This window comes from Macaca mulatta, chromosome 17 (genome assembly GCF_049350105.2).
Source record: "Macaca mulatta isolate MMU2019108-1 chromosome 17, T2T-MMU8v2.0, whole genome shotgun sequence".
NCBI lineage: Eukaryota > Metazoa > Chordata > Mammalia > Primates > Cercopithecidae > Macaca > Macaca mulatta.
In genome coordinates this window covers 95,130,088-95,147,969 of record NC_133422.1, presented here as the reverse complement: position 1 = coordinate 95,147,969, position 17,882 = coordinate 95,130,088, and the positions used below count along the sequence as shown (strand labels likewise).

Genomic DNA, 17,882 nt, shown 5'->3' with positions numbered 1-17,882 from the left:
ATGAATGATGCAAATTTCGAGTCCTATGATATCAGATGACAAGATACAGCCCAAGCTTCAGCTCTTGCTAATTAAACGAATCAATTAAGAGCCTACAGTTGCAACTGTGTAGCTGCTGTTCTATAGTAGCAATAACAACCCCACGGGGAGGTCTTTTACTACATTAAAATGCTGTCCTCCACAACTCCATCTGATATTATTAGAAACAGTTATTTGTGTCTTGCTGTCATATTAGTAGCAAAGGCAAATTATGGAAATATGCAGACCAGAATGGTCCCAGTATGAGATCAGGTTGGGTTTTCAGCCTCCAAGGGAACAATTGCTGAAATTCCAAAGTTCCCCAAAGTTCTTAAATGGAACTGATAAATCTATCAGCACAGCATTCATTTAGAAGCTAGGTAAGGGTCACATATTTACATACCTTCCTGCTAAGCTGATACAATTCAACTAGATGAATTATCATATTAAGTTTACCCTCCTGAGTTAAACTGATGGAGTTCAAAATTGTTTTCGATGGTTGTCATTAATCGCTGTTACTTCATAAGTGCTTACTTTGAAATCTAATTGTGCTGGTGTATCAAGGGTCATATTAATAGCATTCTTAATGGTAAATCTTTGTAAAACATGTTTACTCTACTAATATTATCACTCAAGCTTTCAAGAGTAATATGAAATAAAGTATATTTATTATCAATAAAAACGTAATTTAAAATGTACAATTTGAGATTTAAATTAGCTTTAAGAACTTTAGCATCATTTGGTTTCATTAGATCTCTGGCTAAGCTTCAAAGATACAGAAAATTTGATTGTTTCTCAAGAGTCCTTGGGTGAATGCCAATACCACAGCCATGAAGAAGCTGTTCAACGGAGTCTAAGCTTATTTTCCCTTTCAAACAAACATTGTTTTTATAAGGGAAGAAAAGTCAGTCTCACTGAGATATGTTTGCCTTATGATAGTACTTTAAAACGTAAATTATAATAAAAATTTGCAATAAAATGGTAACTTCTGCATTCTTAAAGTAACAACAAAATATTTATTCTTATTGTGAAGCACAGTTCAAGGAAGGAATTCTGCTTAAGTAAAACATCAGCTCTCTTCGATTTCTTTGTGAGCTTATACTATCTGATGTACACAGATTCGCAGCTTCACCAAAAACATGCAAACAAAACAAACAAAACCCAGACAATCTGCAATTTGAAATGGGCATAGATATCCTGGAAAAATTCTGTGATCTGCAGCTTACCAACTAAGTGTATGTTAGGGACTGAATGTCCAAATTCATATGCTGAATGCCTAACCCTCAATGTGACAGTATTTGGAGATGGAGCCTTTCAGAGTTCACTACAGGAGGTCATGAGGGTGGGGCCCCATGATGGGATTAGTGCCCTTAACAGGAAGGGAGATCAGAGTTTGCACTCTCTCTCTGCTAAGGGAGAAGAGACATCCGCCTGCAGCCTAGGAAGAGGGCCCTCACCAGGAACTGAATCTGTTGGCACCTTACTTAGACTTCCTAGGCTCTAGAACTGTGAGAAATAAACATCTGTTATTTAAGCCACCAGGTCAATGGTGTTTCATTATGGCAGCCTGAGCAGTTGTACTTATCAGTTACTGCAGAGCTCCCTGGATTCCAGTCAAGCAATTTGTTCTTAAGGTACTCTGATGGTTAACAGCCTGACTTTAAAGTCAGCGAGGGCTGGTTTTGCATCCTGGTTCTACCAATTATTACCATAGGATACTTATTTAACCTTTCTGTGCTCACTTTTGTCTTCTGAAAACTAGGCATACCCATCTTCAGTGTTTCTGCATTTTTGAGTATGGGGCACGAACTGCAGTCATACAGGTGATGATAATCGGTATGAAAACACTAGGGAAATAAATGGTAGTACTCAAGTGAGACCTAAGAGGTAACGCTCTGTTCGTAAAATATATATTTAGGTAAGTCACTTCAGTCACTTTTTAGCTTTACATATGTGTCAAGTATGCTTTCAGATCTACATAGCATACTGGCTTGAACAGTGTCATCCCAAAATTCATGTCTACCCAGAACCTCAGAATGTGACATTATTTGGAAACAGGGTCTCTGCGGATATAATGAGTTAAATGAGGTTTCACTGGTGTGAGTGAGCCCTAAATCTGATGACTGGTGGTGCTGGATGTATGTGTATGAACACACACAGTCATAGGGAGGAAGGCCACATGACAGCGGAGGAAGAGCCTGGAATTACACAGCTACAAGCCAAGGAAGGTGAGGATTGCCAGCAACTACTAGAAGCCAGGTGAGAGGCACAGAACGGACCCTGCCCACAGCTTGATTTTAGATTCCTGGCTCCCAGAACTGAGAGGGAATACATTTCTGTTATTTTAAGCCACCCAGTTTGTGCTAATTTGTTGCACCAGCCCTAGGAAACATGGACTTTCTATGTATTACAGTTTGGGAGTAGCAGAGTAATGAAATGGATAGATACCAAAGGTGAAAATGTGGTGTCCTGAGTACACACATGTACACCCAGGCCAAATGTGCTTTGCTGGGTCATAAAGGCACAAATTTTATCTTAATGTCCCATTCTATTAATTTGGAAAACTTTCCCTTCATTAAACAAAAAACTGGCTAACAATTTTATTTTAATTTTTAAATCCTGGCTTTTAAAAATTTTTTTTTTTTTGAGATAGGGTCTCACTCTGTTGCCCAGGCTGGAGTGAAGTGGAGTAATCATGCCTCACTATAGCCTTGAACTCTCGGGTTCAAGCCATCTTTACTCCTTAGCCTTCTGAGCACCTGGGTCTATAGGTGGGCCTGACCACACTCCGCTATTGTGTGTGTGTCTCTGTGTAGAGATGGGGTCTCACTGTTGCCCACGCTGGGCTTGAACTCCTGGGCTCAAGCAATCCTCCTGAGTAGCTGGGATTACAGGCATCAGTCACCATGCTTGGCCACAATTTTTAAATCAAGTTCAAACAGCATAACAGGAAAAAGACCTCATGCTTGGGCTGAAAGTTTATGAGCCAAAGAACTGAAAGTAGACAGAAAAAACCTACTAAATCTATATAAAATCTGAAATTTATATAAGTGGACATGGGGTTCTATGCACAGAAGGTGGTCCTTCATGTTCCCAGACTATGTATTAGGATAAGCTGGGCTATGCATCAGCAGTAAGTCAACAGAGACCTCAGTCTACTACGGCTTGCAGGTGGCAGTGCTCACTGCCACTCTTCAGCAGGAACTCATGCTGACAGGAGCATCAGCGTCACACACAACCTCCAAGGGGGGCATGGCAGGGACTAGAGGGCTCGCACTTGCTCTTAGCTATCTCTGACCAAAAGTGACACACATGATTACCAGGAGACAATTCACCCCCAAGTCTCTTGCATTTTTCCACTTCTTGTGAGCAAGACACTGATGGTTCTTTGCTGTGAACTATCTTTTCAAAGATGTTTTTACAGTAAACAGCCTTGGTAGAGTGTCTCCTTCCAGATCAAAGGGCAAGTGCGATTACCGCACATTATAAAAAGACTCAGGTTCTCTCAACTCAGAGCTCCTCTCCTATAATGCACCTATTATGTGTGCAGGTATCATCTCTCTTTGCATTGCCCTGAGGGAATCTGGGTTCAGGGAAATAGTACAAAGATAATGGTACCCTGACCACTGCTGCTGCTGTCGTAAACTGTCCTTCATCTCTGATCCTGGAGTCTCATGTTTTCTATCAGCATTCATGAAATGTCGCAGGCTGATTTGTCAGCCAGCAAGTAGCATAAATCTCAGAACCTTCACAGTTGTTGACAGTCACTTCCATTCATAGCTCATGGTTAGAACGTGTGGGTGAAGGATTACCCAGGTGCCGAGGCAAGAGACTGAAGGCACAAACTATTTCAGTATAAGAAAGAAAAGAGTTAAAATAAGAATAGTCATAATACAAATTAGATATAGAGATGATCATGGACATTATCAATCATCATAAACATTATGAATATTAGCTTTTAACATTACTCTTTGTTACATTACTAATATAACCTAGGAATAACCGGCGGGCATAGGGTCAGGTGCTGAAGGGACATTGTGAGAAGTGATCTAGAAGGCAAGAGGTGAGCCCTCTGTCACACCCACATATGGGCCGCTTGAGGGCTCCTTGGTCAAGCGGTAATGCCAGTGTCTGGGAAGACACCTGTTACTTAGCAGACCATGAAAGGGAGTCTCCTATCCTTGGAGGAGTCGGGGAACACTCTGCTCCACCAGCTTCTTGTGGAAGGCTGGATATTATCCAGGCCTGCCCGCAGTCATCCAGAGGTCTAAACCCCTCCCTGTGGTGCTGTGCTTCAAAGGTCATGCTCCTTGTCCACTTTCGTGTTCCTCCCATACTCCTGGTTCCTCTTTGAAGTTTGTAGTAGATAGCGGTAGAAGAAACAGTGAAAGTCTTAAAGTCTTTGATCTTTCTTATAAGTGCAAAGAAGAAAACGCTGATGTATGCTGCCTTCTCTCTCCCTGCTTCGGCTACCTAAGGGGAAGGGCCCCCTGTTCTATGATCACGTGATTTGTTTGACCTTGTCAATCACTTGCAAGATTCACCCTCCTTTACCCTGCCCCCTTGTCTTGTATGCAATAAATATCAGCGCGCCCAGCCGTTCGGGGCCACTACCGGTCTCTGCGTCTTGATGGTAGTTGTCCCCGGGGCCCAACTGCTTTCTCTTTATCTCTTTGTCTTGTGTCTTTATTTATTACAACCGCTCGTCTCCACACACGAGGAGAACACCTGCTAAGCGCTGTAGGGCTGGACCCTACAAGAATGAGTCATAAAAATCCACACCTAACCCTTCTTGCCTTATTAAAAAGCCAAATGACATATACTTAATTTGTATCATTCACATACTAAATTAATGTATTTTTGCGTCCCACATCACAGAGAAATACACAAAAAGCTGTAAGAAGTACTTCTCAGAGGTGGAAACCAAATGGTTGATAAACAGAAATAGCCAATAAACAAGAAAAGATGTTCTACTTCATTAATAATCAGGATAAAGCAAATTAAAACAACAAGGGCACTATTCGCACTGGCAAAAATTAAGAAGATCCTAGTGAAGATGTGGAACAAGGTGAACTCATTCACTGCATAGTCAATGCACAAAACCCTAAAGAAACTACTGCATATAGCCGGGCATGGTGGCTCACACCTGTAATCCCAGCACTTTGGGAGGGTGAGGTGGGTGGATCATTTGAGGTCAGGAGTTCAAGGCCAGCCTGGCCAATACGGTGAAACCCCATTTCTACTAAAAACAGAAAAAGTATCCGAGTAGGGTGGCGTGCACCCGTAGTCCCAGCTACTTGGGAGGCTGAGACAGGAGAATTGCTTGAATCCAGGAGGTGGAGGCTGCAGCGAGCCAAGATCGCACGACTGCATGCCAGCCTGGGTGACAGAGGGACACTCTGTCTCAAAAAAAAAAAAAAAAGAAACAATTGCATATGTGCCATCAGTACATGTACACCCATGTACCAAAATGCTTCGGGTAGCAGTGAGAATTACAGCACAAAACACTGGAAACTACCCACTTATCCATCAGCAGCAGCCTAGTTTATCAACACCACAGCATCCTACATTGCTGAGCGTAAATGAATTACACCTCCACGTAGCATACATGAGTCTCACAAACACAGAGCAAAATAACTAAGTCACAGATGATTCCAGAATATAATTCTATGTGTATATCAAGTTTAAAAACATGTAAGACAAAACTGTGTATCACTTAGGGATATAAATGTGGGAAAATTATAAAGAAAAGCAAAGAATGATAAATACAAGTCAGGAAGATGTTAGTTCCTTGTGCAAGGAGAAAATGAGTGACAGAATGGGAGTAACACAGAGACCTTCCAAACTAATGGTTACATTTTAAAAAAAACTTCAGGCTAGTAGCCTCCTCCTCAAGGAAGGCTTCCCTGGTGACACCACTTACAATTTTGGTCACTCTTTCCAACATTTTATTCCCCCGCTTGCCTAATTTATTTACTTTTTTCATTAGCAGTTGCCACTGCTTGACATACTGCATATTTTACTTTTTTGATGTATTTGATCCTCCCACCTCAGCCTCCCAAAGTGCTGAGTTTATAGGCATGAGCCACCGAGCCAGGCCTATATTTCTTTAGTTTTCTTTTCAAGTCTAACACTTAGGTCCTATGCTGGACCAATTTCAGTCATTCCTTTGCCCAACCCTGACTGAATACCTCCTCCAAGCCAGGCCTTGTTCAGGGCACTGGGTAGAGCACGCTGAACAGGACAAATCACCCTGCACTCAAGGAGCTTATTACTTCCAGGTGAGGAAGATAGACAACAAATATATCACAAAAGTAAAATATGCAGTATGTCAAGCAGTGGTAACTGCTAATGAAAAAAAAAAAAATAAAGTGGGTAAGTGGGAAATAAAATGTTGGAAAGAGTGACCAAAATTGTAAATGGTGTGACCAGGGAAGCCTTCCTTGAGGAGGAGGCTACTCAGTAAAGACCAGAAGAAAGTGAGGAAACCCCTGGGCAGACATCTAGGGGCAGATGTTAAGAGAGAGGGAGAGAGAGAGAGAGGGAGACGCAGAGGAGAGAGAGTGAGACGGAGAGGAGAAAGAGGCAGAGGAGGGCGCGTCAGAGGAGGGGAGGAGGGCGCGCCAGAGGAGGGGAGGAGGGCGCGCCAGAGGAGGGGAGGAGGGCGCGCCAGAGGAGGGGAGGAGGGCGCGCCAGAGGAGGGGAGGAGGGCGCGCCAGAGGAGGGGAGGAGGGCGCGCCAGAGGAGGGGAGGAGGGCGCGCCAGAGGAGGGGAGGAGGGCGCGCCAGAGGAGGGGAGGAGGGCGCGCCAGAGGAGGGGAGGAGGGCGCGCCAGAGGAGGGGAGGAGAGAAAGCAATCAAGGATTAATTCAAGTTGCCATTTTCTGAGAGAGGAAAAACTGAAAGAGAAAGTGTGTGTTCGAGCTCAGTTTTCGATATGTGAAGTTTGAGACACCGATTAGAAACCCAGTCGAGATGCTAAGAGCAGAGACAGCACGAGTGGACTTCCCGGCACGAACACTGAGGAGTAAACGCAGTCCTCTCCTTCCACATAATGCAGCTCTGTGTGGCCCTTAAGACGACTGATGTCGACCTTATGGACTGACACAGAAAGGTGTCCAAGATCTATTACTGCATGAAAAGATGCATAATTTTCTGGAACAATTATTTATTGCTAATAACTTCAAAACCTCTAGGGGATAGGATATATACTTCTTTGATGGTTAATTTTATGTGTCAACCTGACAAGGCCACGGTACCCAGATGTTAGGTCAAACACTGAGATACATCATTGAAGATATTTTTAAACGAGATGAACACCGAAATCAGTAGATGAGAGTTTAGCAGATCATCCCCCATAGTGGGGTGGGCCTCATCTAACCCATTAAAGGCCTGAAGAGAAAAAGACAGATCTCCCCAAGCAAGGAGGGCTTGGGCCAGTGGACTGTCTCTGGATCTGAACTGCAAGGATCCCCTGGGTCTCCAGCCTGCTGATCTACCCTGCAGGGTTTTTAGTCTTGCCAAGCCTCCACAACTGCCTGAGCCAATTCCTTAGATCTCTCCATCTTTCTCTTTCTCTCTACACATACGCACACATCTTGTTGATTCCGTTTCTCTGGAGAACCATGACTAATGCAACATCTTATGACATATATTTGAATTGTATTTAAAATTTTTTACAATAAGCATGTATTACCTTACTAATCAGAAAAACAAGAATAATCACAAAACTTAATTCCAATAATTAAAATTTAGGTTACATTGACCAAGTGCCTATACATATATTTTATATACATAAATTATATATACATCTCTATAAACAATGAAGCATTCAGTAAACACACATTTTTATTAACATCCTTCCTATCTCAATGGCTGCAAAACCCTTTTTCACGCAAGCTCTCTTGCATGAAATACCTCTTGATATTCTTGCAGAATACCTTTGATGCTCTCAATAAACTCCCGAGTTATCTGAAATGCCCCAATATGCATTCATATCCTGAATGAGGTACCCAAAGGACATGAACGGACATTTCACAGATTAGAAATGATATCTAGTGAATGAATACATGGAGAAATATTCAAATACAATAGCAATAAACAGAAAAATGAAAATTTAAGTTTTTTTTTTTTGGAGACAGGGTCTCACTTTGTCACACAGACTGGACTGCAATGGCACGATCTTGGCTCACTGCAACCTCCGCCTCCTGGGTTCAGGTTCTTCTCCTGCCTCAGTCTTTTGAGTAGCTGGGATTACAGGCATCCACCACCACACCCAGCTAATTTTTGTATTTTTAGTACAGACAGGGTCTCACCATGTTGGTCAGGCTGGTCTCAAAACTCCTGACCTTGTAATCCGCCCGCCTCAGCCTCCCAAAGTGCTGGGATTACAGGCGTGAGCCACCGCGCCCGGCCAAATAAGGTACCTTTTTAAACAAATTAGTTTGAAAATTATAGTAATTAATACTAATTATAAACTTGTAAGCAAAATAGTAATAATAAATTGAACCTCTTCAGCAGATCAAGTTTACTAATCTTGAAAATCATAACTCACACTAGGTGAGAGTACGAAGTTGTGTTCTAATACATAATGGGTGGTGTTCGAAAGAGACATAAAATAATTGGCAACATGTATAATAAGCCATAAAACTATTTATGACTTTGATTCTATTTGGGAGGAAATGTATCATACATGTTTAAAAATATCTTATCCACATTTGAAAGTAACTCCAGGCCGGGCACGGTGGCTCACACCTGTAATCCCACACTTCGGGAGGCAGAGGTGTACGGATCACTTGAGGCCAGGAGTTCAAGGCCAGCCTGGCCAACATGGTGAAACCTCATCTTTAGAAAAAAACATACAAAAATCAGCCAAGCATGGTGGCGGGCCCCTGTAATCCCAGCTATTTGGGTGGCTGAGGCACGAGAATCGCTTGAACCTGGGAGACGGAGGTTGCAGTGAGCTGAGATTGCGTCACTACACTCCAGCCTGGGCAACACAGTGAGACTCTGTCTCAAAAAAGATAGTAATAATTCCAAACATTAAAATAAAGTGAAATATATGAAGTTGTTCCCTAGAATATCATTTGTAATGGCAAAAAAAAATAGAGGTAATTTAAATATCTACCAGTAATGAAACCAAGTTCAAACACATGGGCTAGAACTAGTTGAACACTTTTTTCTCTGTAAATTAAGAGAATAATGATTTCATACTTACCACTGTACCGAGAAACTGAATGCTCATGTTTCCACCTGCTTCTCGAGACAGACACTAAAAAACAAACACGAGACATAGAATGAACTCATATCCACACAGCTTGCACGTAATGTTCACGATAGCCAAAAACCTCAAATGTCCATCAACTGATGGATGGGTAAACAAAATATAGTATAGCCATACAGTGGAATGTTATTTGGCCATAAAAAGGAATGAAGTACTGATACATGCTACAATAGAAGTCGGTCACAAAGGATCATGCATTATATGATTCCACTTAATAAAAGATGTCCAGAATAGTCAAATCCATGGAGATGGAAGGAAGATTGGTAGGTGCCTCCAGAAGGAGGGCTGGGAGGACATGGAGATGATTACTAATTGGTGTCGGGTTTCTCAAGGGTGTAAACACAGTCTAAAATTGACTGTGGTCATGGTGGAACAACCCTGTGAATTGACTATGAACCACTGAACTGTAACTTTAAATGGGTGAATTGTACAGTGTGTGAATTCTATCTCAATAAAATAGTTATAGAAAATGAATTAGCATTTGTTTAAAATAACAACAATGCAATTCTATGTCCAGAGAGTAGTGAAAGAAATAACTTATTATTCATTTATTTATAAATAAAATTTGTTTAAAGCAAATACATCACTTGCATATATCTTGTTTGAATTTTAATTAAAAGTAAATACTATGACTATTAAAAATTTAGTTAAAAGTAAATACTACTGCTACTAAAAATGGGTGACTAAGTAGTACACGGGAAGCAGACTACACTTTGAGATAATTCTCACCTATAAAACCGGTCTATTGGGCCAGGCGCAGTGGCTCATGCCTGTAATTCCAGCACTCTGGGAGGCTGAGGCAGGCAGATCACCAGGTCAGGAATTCGAGACCAGCCTGGCCCATATGGTGAAACCCTGTCTTTACCAAAAATACAAAAATTAGCCAGGCGTGGTGGCGTGCACCTGTAGTCCCAGCTACTCGGGAGGCCAAGGCAGAAGAATCACTTGAACCCAGGAGGCTGAGGTGAGGTTGTGGTGAGCCAGGATCGCACCACTGCACTCCAGCCTGGGCGACAGAGTGAGACTGTCTCCAAAAAAACAAAACAAAACAAAACAAAACAAAAACAACTTGCTCTATTTAATCCTAACATATTCCTCAGAATTATTCCTCTTCTGGCTAATCAGAGAGGACTCAGTGACTTCAAAGACTACACACACAAATAAAGCAGTTCTAACTAAGCCAACATCATTTTTTTAAGTTCCCAGATGTAGAGTATTAGTGGTTTTCACTCAACTACATGCCATGAGCATTAGGATACAGATGTATACTAATTTTATTCCTTTTTACAAAAGTAGTTTACCAACTCTGATCTCTACAATCACAAAAGTAATAGAACCCAGAGTGAAACTCTAGAAATCAAGCTGAGTCCTTGGTTCATTGACGGAGGGAGGTTAGATCAATAAGAAAGACAGTGGTTTAATGCAAAATCTTTTCCCCTACTTGCAAATATTGCCAAGTCAATTGACACAACAGTAATCTGAATAGCATACTCAAGGCAGTGTGGTATAGAGTAGAAAAAAATCAGTATGGGAGCATTTTAACCCATTTCACTTAGTTTTCCTTTTTTTTTTTTTGAGACAGAGTTTCATTCTCGTCACCCAGGCTGGAATGCAATGGCACAATCTCGGCTCACAGCAACCTCTGCCTCCCAGGTTCAAGTGTTTCTCCTGCCTCAGCTTCCTGAGTAGCTGGGATTACAGGCACCCGCCACCACATCTGCCTAATTTTTATATTTGTAGTACAGACGGGGTTTCACCATGTTGACCAGGCTGGTTTCGAACTCCTGGCCTCAGCTCCCAAAAGTGCTGGGATAACTGGTGTGAGCCACCATGCCCCACCAACCCATTTCACATCTTTTTTTTTTTTTTTTTAGACAAAGTCTCACTCTGTCGCACAGGCTGGAGTGCAGTGGCACGATCTTGGCTCACTGCAACCTGTCTCCTGGGTTCAAGCGATTCTCCAGCCTCAACCTCCCAAGTAGCTGGGACCACAGGCATCTCCCACCATGCCCGGCTAATTTTTTGTATTTTTAGTACAGATGGGGTTTTGCCATGTTGGCCAGGCTAGTCTTGAACTCCTGACCTTGTGATCTACACCCTCAGCCTCCCAAAGCGCTGGGATTACAGGTGTGAGCCACCGCGCCTGGCCAACCCATTTCACTTCTAAGAATTTATCCTGAGGAAAAAATATGAGGATAGGCAGGAAAATAAAGCTGAACAAATATCACAGTATAGTTGACAGAACTGAACAATGGCAAGCAATGTAAATGACTGGGAAGGACGGCTAAATTATGGTATATATCCAGCCTGCCATTTAAAAAGTTTAAAGACATGAAAAATGCTTATAGTATATTTCTAAGTGCAAGAAGAACAAAACAATATGTTCAGAATAAGCCTTGTAAAAAAAATTATGTTATAGAAAAAAATTCTAGAATTAGTGTACATAAAGCTGTTATTTCTAGGCAAAAATATTAGTTGACTCTCGTTTTCACTTATCTGTTTTTCCTATTCTTTTATATGCATATGTTGAACTTAATGAAGGCAAAAAGAGACAGAAAACAAAATGGAATAAAACAGACTCCTTTCCTGTGTCTTACAGAGACTCAATTAAGAACGGAGCATTGATTCCTAGGTTTTGACACTGGCACTTCTGCGTTGCTCATCTATCTAATCATCCATCTATCTCTCAGCTGTGTTGGGCACTGCTGGCTGAATTAAGACCCACCTTCCAGGAGACTAAGGAAAAGACGTCACAATTATTGGAAAATAAGTATAATTCAATACGATAAATGCATAGCACAAAATGTACAAGCTATTATGGGATAAGAAGATAGACTAAATGAGCAGAAAGGTTAAGAGAGACATTAGATAGGTTAAGACAGACATTAAAGCTGGATATTTAAAAACAAACAGGGGCAGGGTACACTGGCTCACGCCTGTAATCCCAGCACTTTGGGAGGCCAAGGTGGGTGGATCATTTGAGGTCAGGAGTTTGAGACCAGCCTGACCAACATGGTGGCTCTACTAAAAATATAAAAATTAGCAGGGCGTGGTGGCAGATGCCTGTAGTTCCAGCTATTTGGGAGCCTGAGGCAGAAGAATCGCTTGAACCTGGGAGGTGGAGGTTGCCGTGAGCCAAGATTGTGCCATTGCACTCCAGCCTGGGTGCCACAGTGCAACTCTGTTACAAAGAAAAGAAAAAAAAAAACAAACCACAAACAGGATTCAGCCATTATGAAAAACAGTATGGAGGTTTCTCAAAACATTAAAAATAGAACTACCATATGATCCAGCAATCCCACTACTGCATATATATCCAAAGGAAAGAAATCAGTTATGTCAAGGAGATACCTGCATCCCCATGTTTATTGCAGCACTATCCATGATGGCCAAGATAGGGAATCAACCTAAGTGTCCATCCACGGACCAACGGAAACAGAGAATGTGGTATATATGCACAATGGAATATTATCCAGACTTAACAAAGAAGAAAATCCTGTCATTTACAACAACATGGATGAACCCGGAAGATATTATGTTAAGTATAATAAGCCAAGTACAGAAAGACATACCATATGACCTCACTTACAGGTAGCATCTAAAAACGTCAAACTCAGTAGAAAATAGAATGGTGGTTGGGGAGAGGGGGGGTTGGGGAAATATTAATCAAAACCCACAAAATTTCAGTTATAAAGGAGAAATAGGTACAAGAAAGCTATTGTACAATATAGTCACTACAGTTAATGACAATGTATTAATATATTCTTGAAATTTTCTGAGTATATTTGAAGTGTACCTCACATACAGAATAAGCATGTGAGGTAATACATAAATGTTAATTAGTTCAATTTAGCCATTCCAGTGTATTCGCTGTTTGAAGTGTGTACTTCAAAACATGTTGTACATGTGCTAGTTTGAAAGTTTGTCTCCTCCAAACCTCATGTTGAAATGTGATCCCCAGTGTTGGAGGTGGGGCTTAATGGGGATCTCTGGGTCTCTAGGAAGGATCCCTCATGAATAGATTAATGCCCTCTTTGAGGGCGAGTTCTCGCTCTTAGTTCCCAAGAAAGCTGGTTGTTAAAAAAGAGCCTGGCACCTCCCTCCCTTCTCTCACTCTGTGATCTCCGCACACACCAGCTCCCCTTCGCCTTCTTACCATGAATAAAAGCAGCCTGAGGTCCTCACCAGATGCCTCATCTTGAACTTTTCCAGACATCAGAATCATGAGCCAAATAAACTTTCTCTTTATAAATTACCCAGTCTCGGGTATTCCTTCGTAGCAACACAAAAGACACTAAGACAGCACGACAAATATATGCAACTTTAATTTATCAATTAAAAAACAAATTACAAATTTTAAAAATTAGCAGGAATTCTCCAAAAGAAAACTGAAAAGGAGCCAGGATTGGTGGCTCACATCTATAATCCCAGCACTTTGGGAGACCGAAGCAGGTAGATTGCTTGAGGTCAGAAGTTCAAAACCAGCCTTGTTAACCTGGTGAAACCCCGTCTCTTCTAAAAATACAAAAATTAGCCAAGCGTGGTGGTGGCACCTGTAATCCCAGCTACTTGGGAGGCTGAGGCAGGAGAATCACTTGAACCCGGGAGGCGGAGGTTGCAGTGAGCCAAGATTGCACCACTGCACTCCAGGCTGTGAGACAGAGCAAGACTCCGCCTCAAAAAAAAAAAAAATTGTGGGCTGATGAGACAGTTAATGCAAATTTCAGATGAAGAGATGGTACAATGGCATGGCGAGTTTAGCGAATGTTAAGCAGTTCAGTGTGGCCAGAAATAGGGTTGCATCAAGGTGGAAGTGGCAAGAAAGGAAACCAGGAAGGAATTATAAACCCAGGTCAGATCTTGTAGAGAGAGAGCTCATGCTTGACCAAGTTCTTACACTTAAGAACTGGAGTGTGACACGCTCATGTTTTAGAAAGACGGTAGTCTGAGGTCATGCCGAAGAGATACAGAATGGGGAAGAACCAGGCTAGGAGGCCGAGTAAAACACCACTACAATCATTCAGGTAGGAGCCTGATGTGCCAAGCAGCCACAACAGCAGAACTAAGTCTGATTCAGACCTAGGACCTTAGGATGGAGAGAGCAAACAAACCCGAAAGACGATCTCAGTTTTGCTCTACAGATGAGGAAACTAAGGCACAGGAATATAAAAAGTAATTTGGCTACCTGCAACTCTGCACGAAAAATTTTAATCTTGGTCCTGAGATTAAAAAAATACAGTAAGCCACTGAACTGCTTGCGTGGCAAGAAAGTCTGTGCATTCAGCTTTATACGACAAAGACTGCAAAAGCAGCTATAGATGGCAGACAAAAATGAATGAATGTGGCTATGTTCTAGTGAACTACTTATCAATAACACCTGAATGTGATGTCATACTTCTCCATGGGCCATGAAACATTTTTGGTGTTTTTTTTTTTTTTTTTTTTTTTTAAAACAGTGTCTCACACTGTCACCCATGCTGGAGCACAGTGGCACGGTCACAGCTCTCCACAGCAACTGCCTGGACTCCAGCTATTCTCCCACCTCAACCTCTCAAGCAGCTGGGCCCACAGGCATACCCAGCCAATTAAAAAAAAATTATTTGTAGAGACCAAGTCTCACTATGTCGCCCAGGCTGGATGAAACATTCTTCTTTTTTCCCCCAACTATTTAAAAATGTAATAACCACTCAACTTGTGAGCCCCACAGAAACAGGCAGTGCCTCCTGGTCTAAGCCACCAGCACCTCTCACCTAGGTCTGCAAAGGTCAGATCAATCTCCCTGTCTATACCCCAGGGCCTGCAGTGATTTTGAAAACCACATCACATCACTCTCCTATTCAAACCCGCCAAACACTCCACAACACGAATCAAAAGAAAAAAAGACAAAACAATTCTTTGGCCCCCAGATGATCTGGTTCTGTTTTCCTCATTCCACTTTCCCCAACTGGCCTTCACACAAAACAAGCTTGTCCCGTCTCAGAGCCTCTGCTTTGCCCCTTCTGCTACCTGGGACTTCCTTCCCCCGGACTTCTGCACGTTTGCCCCCTCCTCCTCGTAGATCTCCGCTCAGTGTTAGCTATTCAGATAGGACTTCCCAGCCATCCTTGCTACAGCTGCCTTCTCTAGTCACTTTCTGTCAATTTTATAGTCTTCATCCAACTTCTTCGTACTCAAATCACCTTATTTAAGTATTTACACGTTTAGTATCTACTTCCCCCTGCTGGAATATAAGTCTTGTTCCTTGTTCTATCCGCAGTGCCTAGAACACCGCCTAGGCCATACTGGGCGTTCCCCTTCTATGTAGGAGACACTAAAACAATATCATCATTCCTTTCGCTGACACTACAAAGGTTAGATTCATTCCCAGGCAAAGAGAAGTAATTTTGCAATATGTAAAATGGAAACATAGATTTTCACATTAAAAACAAATTGTATCGATGAATGTGTGACCATAGGTATAAGTACCAATAAGCTGTCCTTAACATTGCATTCCGTTTAAAGCAGGTCACAATTACATATATAATGACTATCACCTTTCTTTCACCACACTCCCAGTCTGTAAAGGAGGGACAGAAGGGAGGGAAGGTGGAGGAGGCCAAAACCTGACATATCTTAGCAATAAAGATTGATGCAGGCCCGGCACGGTGGCTCACAGCCTGTAATCCCAGAACTTTGGGAGGTCAAGGGAGGTGGATTGCTTGAGCCCAGGAGTTTGAGACCAGCCTGGCCAACATGGTGAAATCCCGCCTCTACTAAAAATACAAAAATTGGCCAGGCATGGTGGCAGGTGCCTGTAATCCCAGCCACTCGGGAAGCTGAGGCAGGAGAATGGCTTGAACCTGGGAGGCTGAGGTTGCAGTAAGCCAAGATCGCACCATTGCACTCCAGAATGGGTGACAGAGCAAGACTCAGTCTCAAAAAAGAAAAAACAAAAAGAAGAAAAAGAAAAAGATGTAAAGAAAAACAGAAAATTTCACTCAAAACTGGAATTTACTTCTATCTTCCCTAAGAGGAAGATCCACTTTTCCTAGAGCCTAGGATTAACATAATTCAGTTTTAGAATCCACAAAAATACAAAGTATTCAATGCCTATCATGAGCCTAATGCATGCCAAAACAAATATGAACTGACCACTTGATAAGCTAATAGCAAAATTCTTCATAAAAATTAAGACTTTTATGTGATGAAACATATCCACGCTTATTATTTTCTCCAAATATTTCATCCCTTTTCCTATTTTAAATGGCACTCCAAAGCCAGATAAAAATGTCCTACTTTTCTTATTTTGATAGTCTGCTCCAGCGTTTACAAAATATATTCCTTTTTATATCTTTAAAAAATACTTTAGAAGATTAACAAAATGATTTCTACATTTGTCAGAATCAAATTCATACAAAATTAGCAAAGTTATTCACACAAAGGCAAAAACATTCACAAAACAATAAATCAAATGTTCCAAAAATACCTTCCTAGGATAATAAAATCAGAGGCAATTTCACCTTTAAAAATAATGTCCCTGAACAGTAAGAGGAAGAAATAGTAATAGCTTTCTTTTTCCCCTCACTGATTTCCAACTTGATAATATGTTTTAAAGGCCATTACTGTGGGATTTGTCTTATCGGTCTCCAGTGCAGCTGTTTATATTATTTTCCACATTTACTACAATCAGTGTTTATACTGTTCAAAATTCTCTTCCTCAGTCAGCAACGAAAATATAATTTTCTAGTTAACAGAAGAGGAGAAAAGCATGTATGTGTGGGGGTGTGGGAGGGGGAAGTTCAGAAAGACATTTTCCCATTCGGTTAAATTTTAAAAGTAACTCCAAATTATAAAACCAAGAAAACTGCTAAGCTTCTAGGACTACATCACAAAAGCAGGTAGCCTTGCATTAAAATTAATATTTTACACCATAGCTGTAAATACATCCCACCTGTTAAATTGCCTCGAAATATTTTAAAGCAGAGTCAACAGAGTTATTTCTGTTCTACTGGTGAGCTTCTTTCTAAGATGTGTAGCTGTAATTGGTATGTCAGGAAAGTAAAAAGGATATGGTTAATAATTCTCTTTCATTTCCTATTTCATTTGAAAAAAAATACCAACCTCTACTTAGAATAAGTTATTTCTATATCCTGAGACTTTCATGTCACATGCAATGAGTCTACAGAAATCACACGTGTAAAGTACAAAATAATAATGACTTCAAAGAGGTGGGGGTGGGGGGAACATTTTCAAAACCTGTAAAACATCTTAGGACTAAAAACGTAAGACAGTTACTTCCCAATTCATTTGTGTACCAGCAAAGTACAGGCAAAAATGTATGCCGCTTTATTTTTCTAATTAAAATATTAATTTTACTATCTATAAACAGCTATTAGGATTAAAACTAAAGTTTATTCTTGGAGGGCGTGGGAGCTATTTTAATCTAAAAACTGAAAAGAAAATAACATTTTTAACTTCCTCTCTTAAGTAGATATGAAAATCAACAATTTATTTTCTTCAGAACTGAAATTTAAGGTTAGTTTTAAAACTGATTCAAATTCTGTGTGGACAAGCATTTGTATATATATTACAGACAGTTTCAG

At 41.2% G+C, this 17,882-nt stretch overlaps 1 protein-coding gene across 2 annotated transcripts in view; it reads right to left on the bottom strand.

Annotated features, from left to right (window-relative positions):
- The window catches only part of PCCA (propionyl-CoA carboxylase subunit alpha), a 436,739-nt gene that overhangs the window by 69,343 nt on the left and 349,514 nt on the right, over positions 1 to 17,882 (bottom strand). The window contains exon 21 of one of the 2 annotated variants that reach the window (XM_001092670.5): positions 9,235 to 9,288. The exons of the other annotated variant lie outside the window; for it this stretch is intronic. Coding sequence (XP_001092670.3) covers positions 9,235 to 9,288 — 54 coding nt within the window. The remainder of the gene's footprint in view (positions 1 to 9,234; positions 9,289 to 17,882) is intronic. 2 annotated transcript variants of the gene reach the window in all.